This window comes from Sinocyclocheilus rhinocerous, unplaced genomic scaffold (genome assembly GCF_001515625.1).
Source record: "Sinocyclocheilus rhinocerous isolate Xijiao unplaced genomic scaffold, SAMN03320098_v1.1 scaffold2307, whole genome shotgun sequence".
Classification (NCBI taxonomy): domain Eukaryota; kingdom Metazoa; phylum Chordata; class Actinopteri; order Cypriniformes; family Cyprinidae; genus Sinocyclocheilus; species Sinocyclocheilus rhinocerous.
Genome location: NW_015642048.1, coordinates 207,689 through 222,738, shown reverse-complemented (window position 1 = coordinate 222,738; position 15,050 = coordinate 207,689). Strand labels below are relative to the sequence as shown.

Sequence of the window (15,050 nt, the reverse complement as noted above, 5' to 3'; positions counted from 1 at the left end):
GAAAATTCTGTCATTAATTACTCACCCTCACGTCGTTCCAAACCCGTAAGACCTCCGTTCATCTTCGGAACACAAATTAAGATATTTTTGATGCATTCTGAGAGCTCTCTGACCCTCCCATAGAAAGCAATGATATTACCAAGATCAACGCACAGAAACGTATAGGAGATCGTTAAAATAATTCATGTGACATCAGTGGTTCAACTGTATTTTTACGAAGCTACGAGAATACTTTTTGTGCGCAAAGAAAACAAAAATAACGACTTTATTCAACAATTCGTCTCCTCCATGTCACCCTATAGCGCCATTTTGGAGAGTATCACATACGTAAACAACGAATGCTGTTCTGTGTCAGCAGCACCGTACATGGATACGCTGTTTATGTCATTTACGCTTTAATCTGAACGTAAACAATGTATCCGCGTATATACATTGCATACGTTATTTACGTATGTGATACTCTCCAAAATGGCGCTATAGGGTGACATGGAGGAGACGAATTGTTGAATAAAGTCGTTATTTTTGTTTTCTTTGCGTACAAAAAGTATTCTCGTAGCTTTGTAAAATTACAGTTGAACCACTGATGTCACATGGACTATTTTAACGATGTCCTTGCTACGTTTCTGTGCGTTGATCTTGGTAGGACCCTTGCTTTCTATGGGAGGGTCAGAGAGCTCTCGGAATGCATCAAAAATATCTTCATTTATGCTAGGACTAGGCTTAATCTCTGTCCGGGAAACCGCCCCAAAATGACCTAACGTCTCTCAGTAGACATTAGAGGAACTGGTCTTTCTCAGTAGACATTAGAGGAACTGGTCTTTCTGGTGTAACCGGCAGGTCTGGTAAAATAGTAAATGAGTCATTATAGTGTGTTGAAGAGAAGGAAATGCAAGCTTCATTATCGCTGCTAAAGGTATGTTTGAAATTACCGGCATTTCAAAAAAGATGTTTGGAATTATTTAATTCATTTAGAGCCATACCCTTTTAAATAGAATGCTATATGATTTGCTTAAAACAAGTCTTACTTTTTGGTGTTACAAATGTGTTGTTGTGCTCAGGAGTGTCATTATGTATAAGGTTGGGAAAGTATCCGTAAATGCCAGAATGTAAGGGATTCAGTTTATTGTAAAGCACAAATACGTGCACAGTTTGCTTTGTTCTGTCTATTTCTACAAATTCAAAATGGTAAAAAAAAAAAGTTCAAAAATGGAAATTGTTTGTGCATTAAATTACAGCTAGAAAATGTCTTATTCATTTGTGGTATATATTGTGAACTTAACTTTAATATATGTATTTGAGGGAGGCGTTTATGTTCAGTATTTGTGGATATTGTATGTGAACTGCATATGTGGTTTGACGCATACATTTGTTGACACTGTAATCATGATTGTGTTTTGAGTTTTAGTACTCAAGATTCCAGAAATGTTTTTATGGTCTTGTCATGGACTTGGGAGCATTTGGACTCTAGCTTGAATCAGACTAGTGTGGAATCAGATTTTATTCCCGTGATCGGACAGGTCCCGAAAAAGCCCACTAATTATCATCATCAGCTTACTTTCACTTAAATTACTTCACTGACATAAAAAGAACTAGTGGCAATGAAGCTAACTGTGTTATCACCTCAGGTCACACGTGTCTGGGTTAACAAGTTGAACACACCACAAAGGCTACAGCCAACAGACAGCTAGCACATACGTTCTTTGTTTGGTCTTCCAAAAGAGGACGATATCCGCTTCGTCATGCCTAGAGCTGATCCGTGCTGGTCGCTGAGGAAATACATCAACTTTCACCGTGGACAAAGCGGAGTCCAGCCCGCCTCAGCGCACTCTATCCCTGCCTCAGTGCACGCTAAGCCGGGGCTTCCCCTCACGAACGCACTGGATAGCTGGCTAATCAGAGCACACCTCGCTTTTCAGACCGATTAGTTTTGTAAAAATCGACGCGTTTCAAAAAGGCGGGGCATAGAGGAGAAACAATAATGTACAGTATGTGGAAAATAATGTGTTTTTTGAACTTTAAACCACATAAACACATTTCATTACACCAAATACACAAAATAATGTTCTTTTTAGCAGCATCATATGACCCCTTTAAAAGTGTTTCAAAACCACATGAAACCAACATCAGTACAAGCATACTGTTAAGAACTTGCTTACTAGACACTTACTTGTCTGTGACTCTTTCTGTTCTCTTTCAGTTGTGCCTCATCAAGACAGATGTCCTATAACAAGAGTTTCCTGGTTTTTCTCCTGGTTCCAGGAACTGCTTTACTGCTGTATCTCTCTTATTCCCATATGACAACAGGGCAAGATAAGAAAGAACCACAAAGGTACCCTCTTCCAAAACGACAAAGCACAGCAGCACCAAGTAAGGATCATGTAAAAGAAGAACCAGAAATGGACACTGTCCAGGAAGAACCAGGATTGTACCATGTGGCCTACCCCCGAAAATATAAATTTATCATTGACCAACCAAAGATATGTGAACAGCAAAAGCCCTTCGTGGTGATTATGGTCCCGGTGCCTCCTTGGGACGCTGAGGCACGCAGTGGCATCAGGAGGACGTGGGGTGGAGAAAAGCTCATTGGGGACAAAGTGGTGGTGGTGCTGTTTATTATCGGCTTACATAGTGGAAATGATCAAGAAACGCTGCAGGAGAAACTCCAGAATGAGAGCCAGCAGTACCAAGACCTTCTCCAGAGCAACTTCCTGGATTCCTACAAGAATCTGACCATTAAAACCATGATGATGATGGAATGGCTCAACAGGAGTTGTCATCAGGCATTCTTTGCTGTGAAAGTAGATGCTGACGTGCTCCTTAACATGAACAATCTAATAAATATGCTTGTGAGTCTGAACCCAGTACCAAACAACTATATGACCGGGCTAGTGTGGTACGGAAGCACTGTCATTCGAAATCCGTTCAACAAGTTTTATCTCCCCTATGACGTGTTCCCCAGAGACACGTATCCGCCATATCCTCTAGGCATGTGTTACATCATTTCTTTGGACCTGCCGCAGAAATTTTTGCAGGAATCGAAGCACATTAAGGCCATATATATAGAAGATGCATATCTTGGCATGTGTTTGGAGCGTTTGGGTATCGTCCCAACTCAACCGCCAAATATAGAACAATTTGTGGTGACACCACCGCAGTACAATCGCTGTTACTATTCTGGACTGATAGCAATACTTACAGACAACACAAATCAGATGACGTCTTATTGGACAGATATTCATTCAACCAGCAATCCATGCTGAGGTGGAAACATCCAGACTAGAGGTCTTCACGGGTCCACTTGGATCCGAAAACCCGAGACCCGAGCGGATTCGGGTCCAAAACTTCGACGAGTACCTCGGACACGGGTCGTATTCGGTATTAGCGGTCTCGGGTAATTTAAGATGAACATGCTTTTTCCAAATGGACCCGATTAGACCCGAACTCTTTTAAACTATCCCGAATGCGTAGGCTAATTTTACTTTCATGTTAAGTGAGGAACGCACATAGAAAAAGAGCATATGTTTGTAACCTTGCACACAGAAATCATCTTATAGATATGAGATCCATCAGGAAAATTCACTCGCTTCATTATGCTGCGTGTTCATGCAGGGCTTTTCTTTTTTGTGTGCAGAAGCCTTTCGCCGGAGATCAGGTTGCACGAACACTAGCGAATCCATGAATTATTAGGCTATAGATTAAATTTTTATCAAACTGTCACGTTTATTTTTCAAATCCACTGGTCACAATTGAAAGCCGAGTTCAGAAATAACTTGTATCCATTAGGCAGGCACTAATATAAAGTAGCCTAATAATAGATTGAATAAATGTTTAATAAATCAAAGTAATGGAGAAGCGGCCAAATCGGTCAGCAGGACACCGGGATTTTTCCTGACTGACTGCAGGGCTGCAGGCTGTGCACACGTCAATGCCGTTTACGTTCGGGTCCAGTCGTGTTTGATATTAAATGCTGTCGGACTCTGGTCTAATTTCATCGGGTCTGTCTCGGGTCGGGTTTTTCTTTAAAAAAAATTAATTTGTGCACGTTGGGTTCGGGTAAGAAGCGATTCTGGTTGATTTGGGTTGGGTACAGATTTTCGGACCCGAGAAGACCTCTAATCCAGACTAATAGGACATACTGCAATATTTTGTCTGACTAAAATTTTTTTATATTGGATTATTGGTTCACTTTATATAAGTTTACCTTGTTTGTGTGTGTGTGTGTTGTGTTGTTGTTATATGTGTGTGTGTGAGCATTTTATTTGTTTCAAGTGAAACCATTTGCAACATGCAGTATCCTCAGGAACAAAGACAGAAGTATTACATGTAAAAACATGTATGTATTTTTTATTATTTAAAGTTTAAGACATGTTAAAGAACAAGAATTCATCCAGGGGAAAATAATGCAACACATTTTTTTATTTAATAATTAAATAATTTGCTTGTTGACGTTCTCTTGTTTTTACCAAACAAAATGGCGCACTGTTTTGTTTGAGAACTGAACACTTACTGTTACTTACTGTTAAAAGGGTTTCTTGCATAAAGAAATAAGTGTATTTTCATCTGAAACCTAAGCTTGCACACACTCATGCCCAGTGTTGGGAAGGTTACTTTGGAAATGTTACAGATTACAAGTTACCCTATTTAAAATGTAATGAGTAGTGTAACTATTTCAATTACTTTATCAAAGTAATGTAACTGATTACATTTGATTACTTCTTGATAACTTTCTAAATGTCTAACAAATGTTTTCAAATATGAATCATTTTGAAACACTGAAAGCAGGTAGGGTTAATCAAATCCTTGCATAGCTATGACAGGAAACACTGGCATCTAGCAATGCCTTGGAAAAAAACTGTTAATCTTGAAAGAAATCAATTGTATCTGTATGTGTGTGAAAATATTCAGATGTAACCCCCTTTGTAATTGTTAACATTTTCATGAGTAACTGTAATTCAATTACACATTTTTCTCAGTAACTTTAACAGATTACAGTTTCATTTATTTTGTAATAAATACATACTTCCGTTACATGTAACTCGTTACTCCCCAACACTGCTCATGCCATGTTTGACAAAGAAATGATTCTACTCTAATACGTCTGTTTGACATTTGAGTTTCTTTTTGTGTAATTCCTGTTATTCTTATATATCCTTATATATATAGAGAGAGAGAGATTTCATTGTTGTTTTACTTAAAGCAAAAAATTTCATTTTTATTTAAATCAGCATTAATTGAAGACAGTAAACCAATATTTTTTATATTCTCGACTCATTCATCAGTTTGTAAAAACAACAACAAAAACAATGATTGTATTTTTGTAACAGTACAGTGGAAGCCTATAGGGCAGTCGAGAAGCACTAAAATAATTCTAGTTATTAAATTACATGGTCTTTTGAAAATGTGTTACCTAGCATGATATCACTTTCTGAATAGCTTGTGCTAAGTACAATGTCCTTCATCTAATATGGGTCATATAAACCTACGTGGAAACTCCCACAGCATTTCTAAACCAGAAGTTCATCCGCCTAAAAAAGTAGTACCACCTCATAAGGATGATATAAAACTTTACAGTTCACATACTACATTTTTTTTTTTTTTTTTTACTAAATAATTCTACAAAAATATGAGCTTGAAGATGTTTTAAACCGCTTCTACTGAGTTATTTCATGGCGGGTTATATTTTAACTAACATTTGTGAATAAAGTAAATATTTGCTCACATAAAGCTAACCGGACTATTTGAATCTGACTTAACTCCCCCTCAGCCGTGTTTCAAGTCTTCTCAACATCAGTTATCGTCTATTCTTCCCAACAGTTAACTGCACATTACATCAAAATGTTCAAGGTGTCTAAATGTTTGTTTTCTTCGTCAGCGGTAAAGATGAGAAGTAACCCATAGTGAGAACAGCTACAATGCTACTAAATGACTGACCTAGTATTATATATAAAAAAGACCTGCCATCTCTAACAGCATTACACTGTATGTGGGCCATTATGTTGACTGGGGTAAGCAGATAAACATCAAATTTTCATTTTTGGGTGAACTATCCCTTTAAGTACAAACCCCATTTTCTACCTTTGTCAAAATCCCTATAATAGCATTACTAACTAAATTAACAAATATAATTATGCTACAAAAAGACATGCACACACACAAATACAGACGACATATATAGGCTACATACATATTTATTTAGATACAAATAATAGAGAGGTAAACGTAGGCTAATTGCCGTTTTAATTTTAATTGATATTAATAAGTTGAGCTAAACAGGAACTTTTTATATAAATAATGAATTAATAGTATTCAAGTTAGAAAACATGTTTTTATAGGAAATGTAGTATACTAATTACACTCTTATTTTTTAATGACCATAATACTGTTAGTAATCAGTTAATAATCACATCAAATTTTCATTTTTGGGTGAACTATCCCTTTAAGTACAAACCCCATTTTCTACCTTTGTCAAAATCCCTATAATAGCATTACTAACTAAATTAACAAATATAATTATGCTACAAAAAGACATGCACACACACAAATACAGACGACATATATAGGCTACATACATATTTATTTAGATACAAATAATAGAGAGGTAAACGTAGGCTAATTGCCGTTTTAATTTTAATTGATATTAATAAGTTGAGCTAAACAGGAACTTTTTATATAAATAATGAATTAATAGTATTCAAGTTAGAAAACATGTTTTTATAGGAAATGTAGTATACTAATTACACTCTTATTTTTTAATGACCATAATACTGTTAGTAATCAGTTAATAATCATTGAGATAAAATTACACATATTTGAAACAAACTGAAATGGTTATGAAATCAAATCTTTAAAATTGCTCCAATCAAAAGTCAATCAGTTTTCCTTTAGATGTGTATCTGGCCTGTAGAGGGAAGAATCGACACAAAACACAACAATTTACCCAGTATTATAGATCAAATAATATTTTTTTTTATTTTTATTAAATAATTTATGTAATCACTTCTGTCTTCACATTTGTGTTTTTAACCCCTCTGTAAGAACAGCCTCCATTAAATAAATGCATTACTGTAAACCTCGTTGCCATACCACGCAATTTGCATAATGAAAGATTCAAAAAAAAGTTGGGGTGTTTTTGCTTAAATAGTGTTTACGTAATTAGCGCTATGATAAGTATGATAAGTTGTATTTAGTGTATAAAACTATGGGATAAGTCACCGTCACTGAGACCAAGAGCGTGTTTTTTAGGCTTACAGACACAAACACAATATAAGAGCTACTATTGTTCTGGACAGAAAGACATGATGCATAAGGACAGTGTCCTTAAAGTCACAGGATTTATTTACTTTTGCTTAAGATTACATTTGTAATAAAAATACAAACACATAAAACAGTTATGTTTGCACCTAGCATATTTTTGTCATCTATCCTAGTAGTGATCCAAAATAAGCAATAGCCAACTAGCTAAACCACCATAATATGAATTCTATTACACTGCACAGGAACCTGGTTCTTGTTAGCATACGAAGATGGAGATCAGTGTGATGGAGGCCTGAGTCTGGAGAACATGTAGCATGAAATATTGTTTTGCTTTATGATACACATGTAGGCGGTGTCAGTTTTTCCTTCTGTCTCTGGTTATTCCAGGGATGTCAGTGTCAGTGCAGTGTGTAAGATGTGTCCAGAATCTGCTGCTCCTTTTTCCTCAAAGCATGGAAAAATTCAGCCACTAGAGGGAGACAAAATACAGTGTTGTTGTCTTTGGGTATATTTGGAAGAGCGTCCTACCATACCTTTCTGATTTTTAACTTACAAACCTTTAGAGACAGACCTGTTGTGAGCGCTGAGGTTGTTAATCGATGGTACATGGCATCTGTTTGCATCATTTTAAACTAGTTTTTAAATTAGATTTAACAGTCGAATTTGTGGTGAAAAACCACATTACCCATGATGCTGTTCAAAAATTCCACCAATCAGAGTCACGATCAGCAAATTGCACCAAATTAGTTTGCAAGAAAACGCCCTCTTACATGAAGCACCGCAAATGACGACTTTAAACAACATTAAATGCATAGTTTTCGATTTCATCATGTCATTTACAATGCTTCATGGGATTGTAGTTTGGTCCCTCATTAAAGCCGTTAAGTGCACAGGCTTGGACCGTTGTCTTTTTGTCCAATTTTTAAATACGTTTTTGCTTCAAATCAAAGTTTGTGATGCCGTGATTCACCTTGTAGCTGGTTGGTTTGGTTCATGACTTATAACGCTTTAATGAAGACTTTTAAAAAAAATCCCTGTGGGAAAAATGAATGGGAAAATACTCTTTATAATATGTATAGCCTACGGTGCTCAGTATGCACATTATCTGTACTGTATGGAAGCCTGTTTCCTTCATGGATTAAAAAAATAAAGGTAATTGCGACTCTTTATCTTACAATTTTTTCCCAAGAATTGAGAAATTCAGAGAAAAAAAAGAATTTCAAGATATAAACTACAAACTACAAGGCATAAAATGAGAATTAAAAGATTTTAAACTCGCGATAACAAAACTGAGAGACGTAAACTCAGAATTCAGAAGAAAAAAGTCAGAAGTGCTTGAAGTAAATTCGGAAGTGTGAGGAAAAAAGTCACAATTCTGAGTTTATATCTTGCAATTCTGGCTTTTTTCCTCAGAATTGTGAGATTAAAAAGTCACATCAGAAAGGCATTTATTTTCAATCAAAATGAAGGAAATATTCGAAAAATGGAAATAAAGGGCCAAGTGTTTACTGGGTAGGTTTAGAAGTAGGTGTAGGGAGGCATATTTTAATATGATATTTTACACTCAATATGTTATTATTGCTTACTGTATTATAATGTACTACAATACTGAGGTGAAAATATCAGCCATTTTTGCAGCATAAAAAGTAGCATCTAACTACAATTTACACTTATTGCAAAAGAAAATATTTCTACATAGTGTAAATAGAATCGATGGTTATTTGCACTTAGTGTAAATAGCATATCGCTAAGAAAATGCTGCTAATTTCAATTTACAGAGCGTCTATTTACACTAGCTCTGTCCACCAATGTCTGTTTGGCGTAGACAACACCACAAAAGACGTACATTATACAACAGGCTCAGTCGCGTAGGGTGCAAAGTGCGTGGCGGTATCTTTTGGCGCGATTGATTCGAAGTTCGAATCCGCCTTTTGCCGAACTCTTTTCACATTACATATCAGATCGGAAAGGCATTTATTTTCAATAAAAATGAAGGAAATATTTAAAAAATGGAAGTGCCTTGTGGGTATTTACTAACAAAGTGTTTGTTGGGTAGGGTCAGGGGTAGGTGTAGGGAGGGAGGGCTTTATTGTCCCAATATCCACCTTTTCTTTCTGTAAAAATGGGTGCAGCCATTTGTAAATTCAATGGGTCTGGCTTCCGGTCTCATCCGCGTCTTGACTTTGACTTACAATTTGGTGAAATTAAGAATTTTTAATGCAAAATAGGACTCAACACAAAGTCCCCAAGATGTTAATTGAAAGAAAAGAAATCTTCATAAACATGCCATAACTAGATTCTAGATTAGAACCTTCACTGCGTGTCATATGACTAACAGAGACACAAACCTCAAAAAAGTTCAGCTCTATAGTGCCAGTCTTGTCCTTGTCCAGCATTTTAAATGTTTCTGCAGATGAGAATGTGGATATGTAAATGCAGAATATCACATATCAGTCATATTCAAATGCGGTTGTTTATCGGACACTCACTGAACATGCTTTCAAGGCGCACAATACAGCCCACAAAGTTGTCAAAGTCGATGTTGAGATTGGAGTCGCTGTAGCGCGCAACCATGATCTGGTGAAGAGGGTTGTTCAGAGAGAAGCCTGTACAAACAACACGAGGGTGATTAAATGATAACAGATTTGTGATTTTTGTGTGAACTGTTCCTTTAAGACACAAGATCTGACCTGCTTTCCCTATGGCTTCTCTCATCTCCATAGAGCTCATTGTGCCGGACTTGTCCTTGTCGTTTTTACAGAAGATGTCCTGACAGAACACAAACAACAGGCGCACTGCAATGTTACAATATTTTTTAACAGTCAGCCGACTTCGAAACCAGACTGTACAAATAATGACAATGATACCAGGATGAAAACAAGCATGAAAACATACCAGGTACATCTCAATTTTAGTCCAGAGGATCTTAAATTCAACCATGCCCAGTTTTCCACTGCCGTCTTTCTGAGACAGCAATAAAGGAAAGAATAGACTAGAATAGTCCAGAAGTCAGTCTAATTATTTTTATAAAACTGATGCATTTGAAAAACATCTCGTGCAGTTATTCAAAAGGATACATCCAGTAAGTTCACCATGTTGCGGCAAGTGTCCAAACTAAATCCATCAGTTTGAATGTCTTTACCTTGAAAAAAAGTTATAAATGGTCAATAATTAAAATATTCAATTAATAAGAAACATGTAAAGAAATCTACATTTAAAGAAAATATTTATATTTATTGTTATATATATAATTGATTAATTGATATCTATAAAATATTAAATTATTTACTACGATGTATTTTTACAAATTCAAGCAAAAACATTTTTATTTATAATTGTTGTTTTATTTGTTGATTTATTTATGAATATTTCATTATTAACTATATATTTAACAGAGCTAAAATGTTTTTATTTATTATTTATATTTATTGTTATATATTGTTTTATGTATTGATAATACCTATAAAATATTAATTAAACTATTTACTATATAAATATAATATAATATAAAAAAGAAATGAAAAAAATGTATCCGAGATCTTACGTTTAGCTATCACTTTGTTCAGGACATTTAGCAGCTCAAATGCTGAGATTTCAGCATCCTTGTGGAGAAAAAGAATGATTGGATATGATTTATAAATATTAAAATGAACAAAAAGAGCATAATTGAATCATTATCCTGTAATACTCACTGCCCCAGCAAGCTGTCCAAACAGATTCTTGAACCGGCTATCAATATCACCCTCGTTCACGTTAATCTATGAAATAATAAAATTGAAATAATGCACGCTTATGTCATGATAATACAGCATTATATTCATGGAGAAATTTACCTCAGGAACATTGCTCTCCACAGGGTCATCAAGCTCTCTAAAAGCCAAACATATTTTCAGTCAGGAGAAATAGACTTTCATTAGAACCAATCTCATTATTGTGGGCCAGGAACTCACTGGAACTCTGCCTGTTTCTCAGAGAAGACACGAACACAAAAGTCTCCGTCCTTGTTGGGCTCGAAGGTGGACGGGACGATGAGATACTCGCCGGGGGGCAGACAAAAACGAGAGCAAACCTCGCGCAGGTTGATGAAGCTCTCGGAACGGGCCGCTGAAGCATTTCGCTGGAAGAAGTTACGGTCCAGGTGGACGTTCCTCTGCCCGGCAAACTACAACAGAATAATGCAACCAAATTAGATTATTAATGTTCATTTCTGGGTAAATTATCCCTTTAAGAGCTATGATGAACTGATGAAAACACTAGTGGATTTTGAGGTTATGTAGCAAATAAACAGGCGATTTTGTGCTTCAGCGGTTTTGTGCTTCAGTATCTGCAGTCCATACCTCATCAGGAACCTGTGGACGATAATAAGAGAGATATATTGATTTAATTTATGTTTGTGAAATAATCAATTCTTATCACTTCTGATAGTTCTTGGCCAGAACAAGCAGGAAAGTGGATCAGATTTTCTGGCGATATAGCCTATGCTAGTCGACTTCCAGACACGGTGTTAGGCTGCTCACATCGTAGATGGCGAAGCCAATGGTGTGCATGTCCTCTCCGACTTTTCTCATTTTGCGGCGGTTCTTCTGGATCAGACCCACAACGAAGCTGCAGCCCACTTCATTATCAGTGGGGTCGTCATCCTGCTCCTCCATCTTGATCAGAAACTGAGGGTTCATCCAGAACGAGTCTGCCAGGAACATAACGAAGGTCAAACAAGTGTTTTGCTGTAATAAATAGTACCTCAAAATACTAAACAAGTTTTTTTGCTGTTGTTTTTGTGCAGTATTCTTCTGTTTTGCTTTTTTGTTGTATTTATTTACTATTATTTTGCTTTGCTTTTAGTTGTTTTTGTTTAGTATCCTTTTTAGTTTTTTTTTGTTGCTGTTTTTTGTTTGTTTACACTCTAAACAATGCTGGGTTAAATATAACCCAACGCTGGGTAAAATATGGACAAACCCAGCGATTGGGTTGTTTTGACCCAGCGGTTGGGTTACTGCCCAGAAGGTTGGGTTAAACATTTAACCCAACTGTTGGTTGAAAACAACCCAGTCGCTGGGTTTGTCCATATTAAACCCAGCATTTTTTAGAGTGTAGTTTTATTTTTCGTTTCTTATGTTTGGTATTCTTTTGTTTGTTTTGTTTAGCATTATTTATTATTTTGTTTTGCTTTTTTATTGTTTTTACAATTTTTTGCTGTTTTTGTATAGTATACGTTTGTTTTTGCTGTTGTTTTTGTTTGTTTTGCTTTTTATTGCTTTTAGTAGACTTTTTTTGCTGTTGCGTTTTAGTGTTTTTTTGCAGTTATTTTTAGTGTACTTTTATTTTTGCTGTTGTTTTTGTTCAATATTATTTTATTTGTTTTTTTTGCAGTTGTCTTTATTTTGTTTTGCTTTTTTGTTGTATTTATTTATTATTATTTTGCTTTGCTTTTTGTTGTTTTTGTTTAGTATTCTCATTTGTCTTTTGCGGTTGTGTTTGTTTAGTATTGTTTTGTTTTTTGTTGTTGTTTGTGTTTATTTTTATTTTGTTTCTTGCTGTTGATGTTGTTTGGTATTCTTTTGTTTGTTTTGTTTAGCATTATTTATTATTTTGTTTGTCTTTTATTGTTTTCAGTATTTATTGCTGTTTTTGTTTAGTATACATTAGTTTTTTTTGCTGTTGTTTTTGTTTGTTTTGCTTTTTATTGTTTTTTTTAGTATTCTTTTTTGCATTTGCTTTTGTTTAGTATTTTTTTTGCAGTTGTTTTATTAGTGTACTTTTGTTTTTTTGTTGTTTTTGTTTGATATTATTTTATTTAGTTTTTTACTGTTGTTTTTGTTCAGTATTGTTTTGTTTTTTTGCTGCTTTTGTTTAGTATTATTTTGTTTGTTTTGTTGTTGTTGTTTCTGTTTAGTATTATTTTGTTTTGTTTATTGCTGTTGTTTTTGTTTAGTATTGTCATAAGTTTAAGTTTTGTTTCCTTGGACTCTCACTTTGTATGTTCTTGTTTCCTTTGTCCCCTTGGTTTTCATGTACTGGTTTCAGGGCCGGCCCAAGCCTTTATGGGGCCCTAAGCAGAATTTTAAATGGGGGCCCCTCAGTGCCGCCAATTCGACTGATTATTGTCAATGCTTGATTGTAGCTGTGTTGCTTACATCATACCAATGCCAGCTTGTAGTAGTATACAAATTAGTAGGTGTTCATTTGAACTTTAACATTCAAAGTCTCACAGAACTAAGTGGCATACTTAATGTGGTGTACTGAAAAGTAGCTAAATAAACCAGCAGACAATGCATTTATGGAACAGAATGTTATTTTGACAGCATTAATTATTAAACACAGCAGCAAGTCATCTGTACATCTAAAACAACAACTCTTAATCTATAAATAGCTAATTGAGGCATAATGATATCGGGATATCGGAATAGAATAGCAAAGACCCCAAAGGTAGGTTAAGGTAAATAATGTTAAGCTGTAATCAGCACCAAGTTTATGAAACAGAAGCTTATTTTTATTACAAAAATATATACCCAGAAAAGTTAGTTATACACAGAAGACAAAAACTTTAATCAAAAACTAGCTAAGTGAAATATTATAATATATTATGATGTCAAGGCTATTTATGGATGTTTAATCAAACATGAACTTCCCTAAAACAAGAAGATACCCTATCTAGGCTATGCTAATTAACTAATCAGCCAGGAAGGAAAAACTAAATAAAAGTGAAACATCTGTCATACAGCGCTATTGTGCCTGCATGACGCGTCGCTATGGAAATGATACATATAGATTATTTAATTATTTAAATTAATTATTTAATATTGCCTTTATTTATTTTGTATAATTACCATTGTCCACTCACATAATATATCACAAAAAAAACTTTCAACTATTTCTAGTCCAGTTCATTGTAATTTCCTCAGTTCATTGTCTAGTATTGTATTCGTTAGATGCGCAAAGCTGTCGTGTTTATATTTTCTCTCTGTGTGCTTTTGTCTTACAACATTATTGTTATTTTGGTAACACTTTACAATAAGGTTCCATTAGTTAATGTTAGTTAATGTATTAACTAACATGAAGGAACAATGACCAATACATTTATTACAGTATTTATTAATCTTTGTTATTGTTAGTTAATGAAAATGTCCAATTAATGTTCATTGTTAATTAATGTTAATTCACAGTACATTACCTAATGTTAACAAGCACAACTTTTGATTTTAATAATGCATTAATAAATGTTGAAATTAACATTAACTAAGATAAATAAATGCTGTAGAAGAATTGTTTATTCTTAGTTCATGTTAACTAAAGTAGTCAACTAATGAACCTTATTGTAAAGTGTTACCGTTACTTTTCTAAACAAAGTTAAAGCTGCATTTGGAGCCGCATCTCCTCTTCCTTGCCTTGCCTGCACTGTGACAAGTATTCTTTGTTTTGTTGTGTATTCTTGGTCAAACATTTAATATAATAATATAATGTAATATAATAAAGTATAATGTAATTATCAGGTAGTTGATTCAGTTCATTACTTGGGTAATTTCTGCAGCCTCCAGCAGTTGATCCTTTCCTCCAGTTGCCATCAAACTTGGACAGCGCCCACTTATTAATGCTGTCGTCTGACAGAGCATCAGGGGTCAGATTACAGATCTCCACCCGCGAGTAATGACGCAGGAAATCAGAGAACGACATCCTGGGATGCAGAGAAAAATCTTGTCAATGATCTTAAGAACACCTTAACTAAATTATCAAAAAAAAAAAAAAGCAAATAAAACATTTGCAGATTACCAGAACTCTCCATCTTCTGCTTTGCAGCT

At 35.0% G+C, this 15,050-nt stretch overlaps 2 protein-coding genes across 3 annotated transcripts in view; one reads left to right on the top strand and one right to left on the bottom strand.

The window, feature by feature from the left end:
* LOC107755332 (beta-1,3-galactosyltransferase 1-like) overlaps nucleotides 1-3,734 on the top strand; it is a 10,377-nt gene extending 6,643 nt beyond the window's left edge. The window contains exons 1-2 of one of the 2 annotated variants that reach the window (XM_016572087.1): nucleotides 883-913; nucleotides 2,198-3,734. In XM_016572087.1, the coding sequence (XP_016427573.1) occupies nucleotides 2,217-3,260 (1,044 nt within the window). In that variant the 5' untranslated portion in view covers nucleotides 883-913; nucleotides 2,198-2,216 and the 3' untranslated portion in view covers nucleotides 3,261-3,734. Of the gene's footprint in view, nucleotides 1-882; nucleotides 914-2,197 lie in introns of those variants that run through there. The other variant, XM_016572086.1, reaches the window with a different exon arrangement.
* A 3,573-nt stretch (nucleotides 3,735-7,307) lies between these two features.
* The window catches only part of LOC107755345 (calpain-2 catalytic subunit-like), a 20,463-nt gene continuing 12,720 nt past the window's right edge, over nucleotides 7,308-15,050 (bottom strand). Inside the window, exons 11-21 of the mRNA XM_016572105.1 lie at nucleotides 11,592-11,603; nucleotides 11,205-11,416; nucleotides 11,088-11,124; nucleotides 10,947-11,012; nucleotides 10,799-10,856; nucleotides 10,332-10,396; nucleotides 10,150-10,218; nucleotides 9,945-10,023; nucleotides 9,744-9,860; nucleotides 9,603-9,661; nucleotides 7,308-7,723 (exon numbers count right to left, since the gene is read on the bottom strand). Coding sequence (XP_016427591.1) covers nucleotides 7,700-7,723; nucleotides 9,603-9,661; nucleotides 9,744-9,860; nucleotides 9,945-10,023; nucleotides 10,150-10,218; nucleotides 10,332-10,396; nucleotides 10,799-10,856; nucleotides 10,947-11,012; nucleotides 11,088-11,124; nucleotides 11,205-11,416; nucleotides 11,592-11,603 — 798 coding nt within the window. The 3' untranslated portion in view covers nucleotides 7,308-7,699. The remainder of the gene's footprint in view (nucleotides 7,724-9,602; nucleotides 9,662-9,743; nucleotides 9,861-9,944; nucleotides 10,024-10,149; nucleotides 10,219-10,331; nucleotides 10,397-10,798; nucleotides 10,857-10,946; nucleotides 11,013-11,087; nucleotides 11,125-11,204; nucleotides 11,417-11,591; nucleotides 11,604-15,050) is intronic.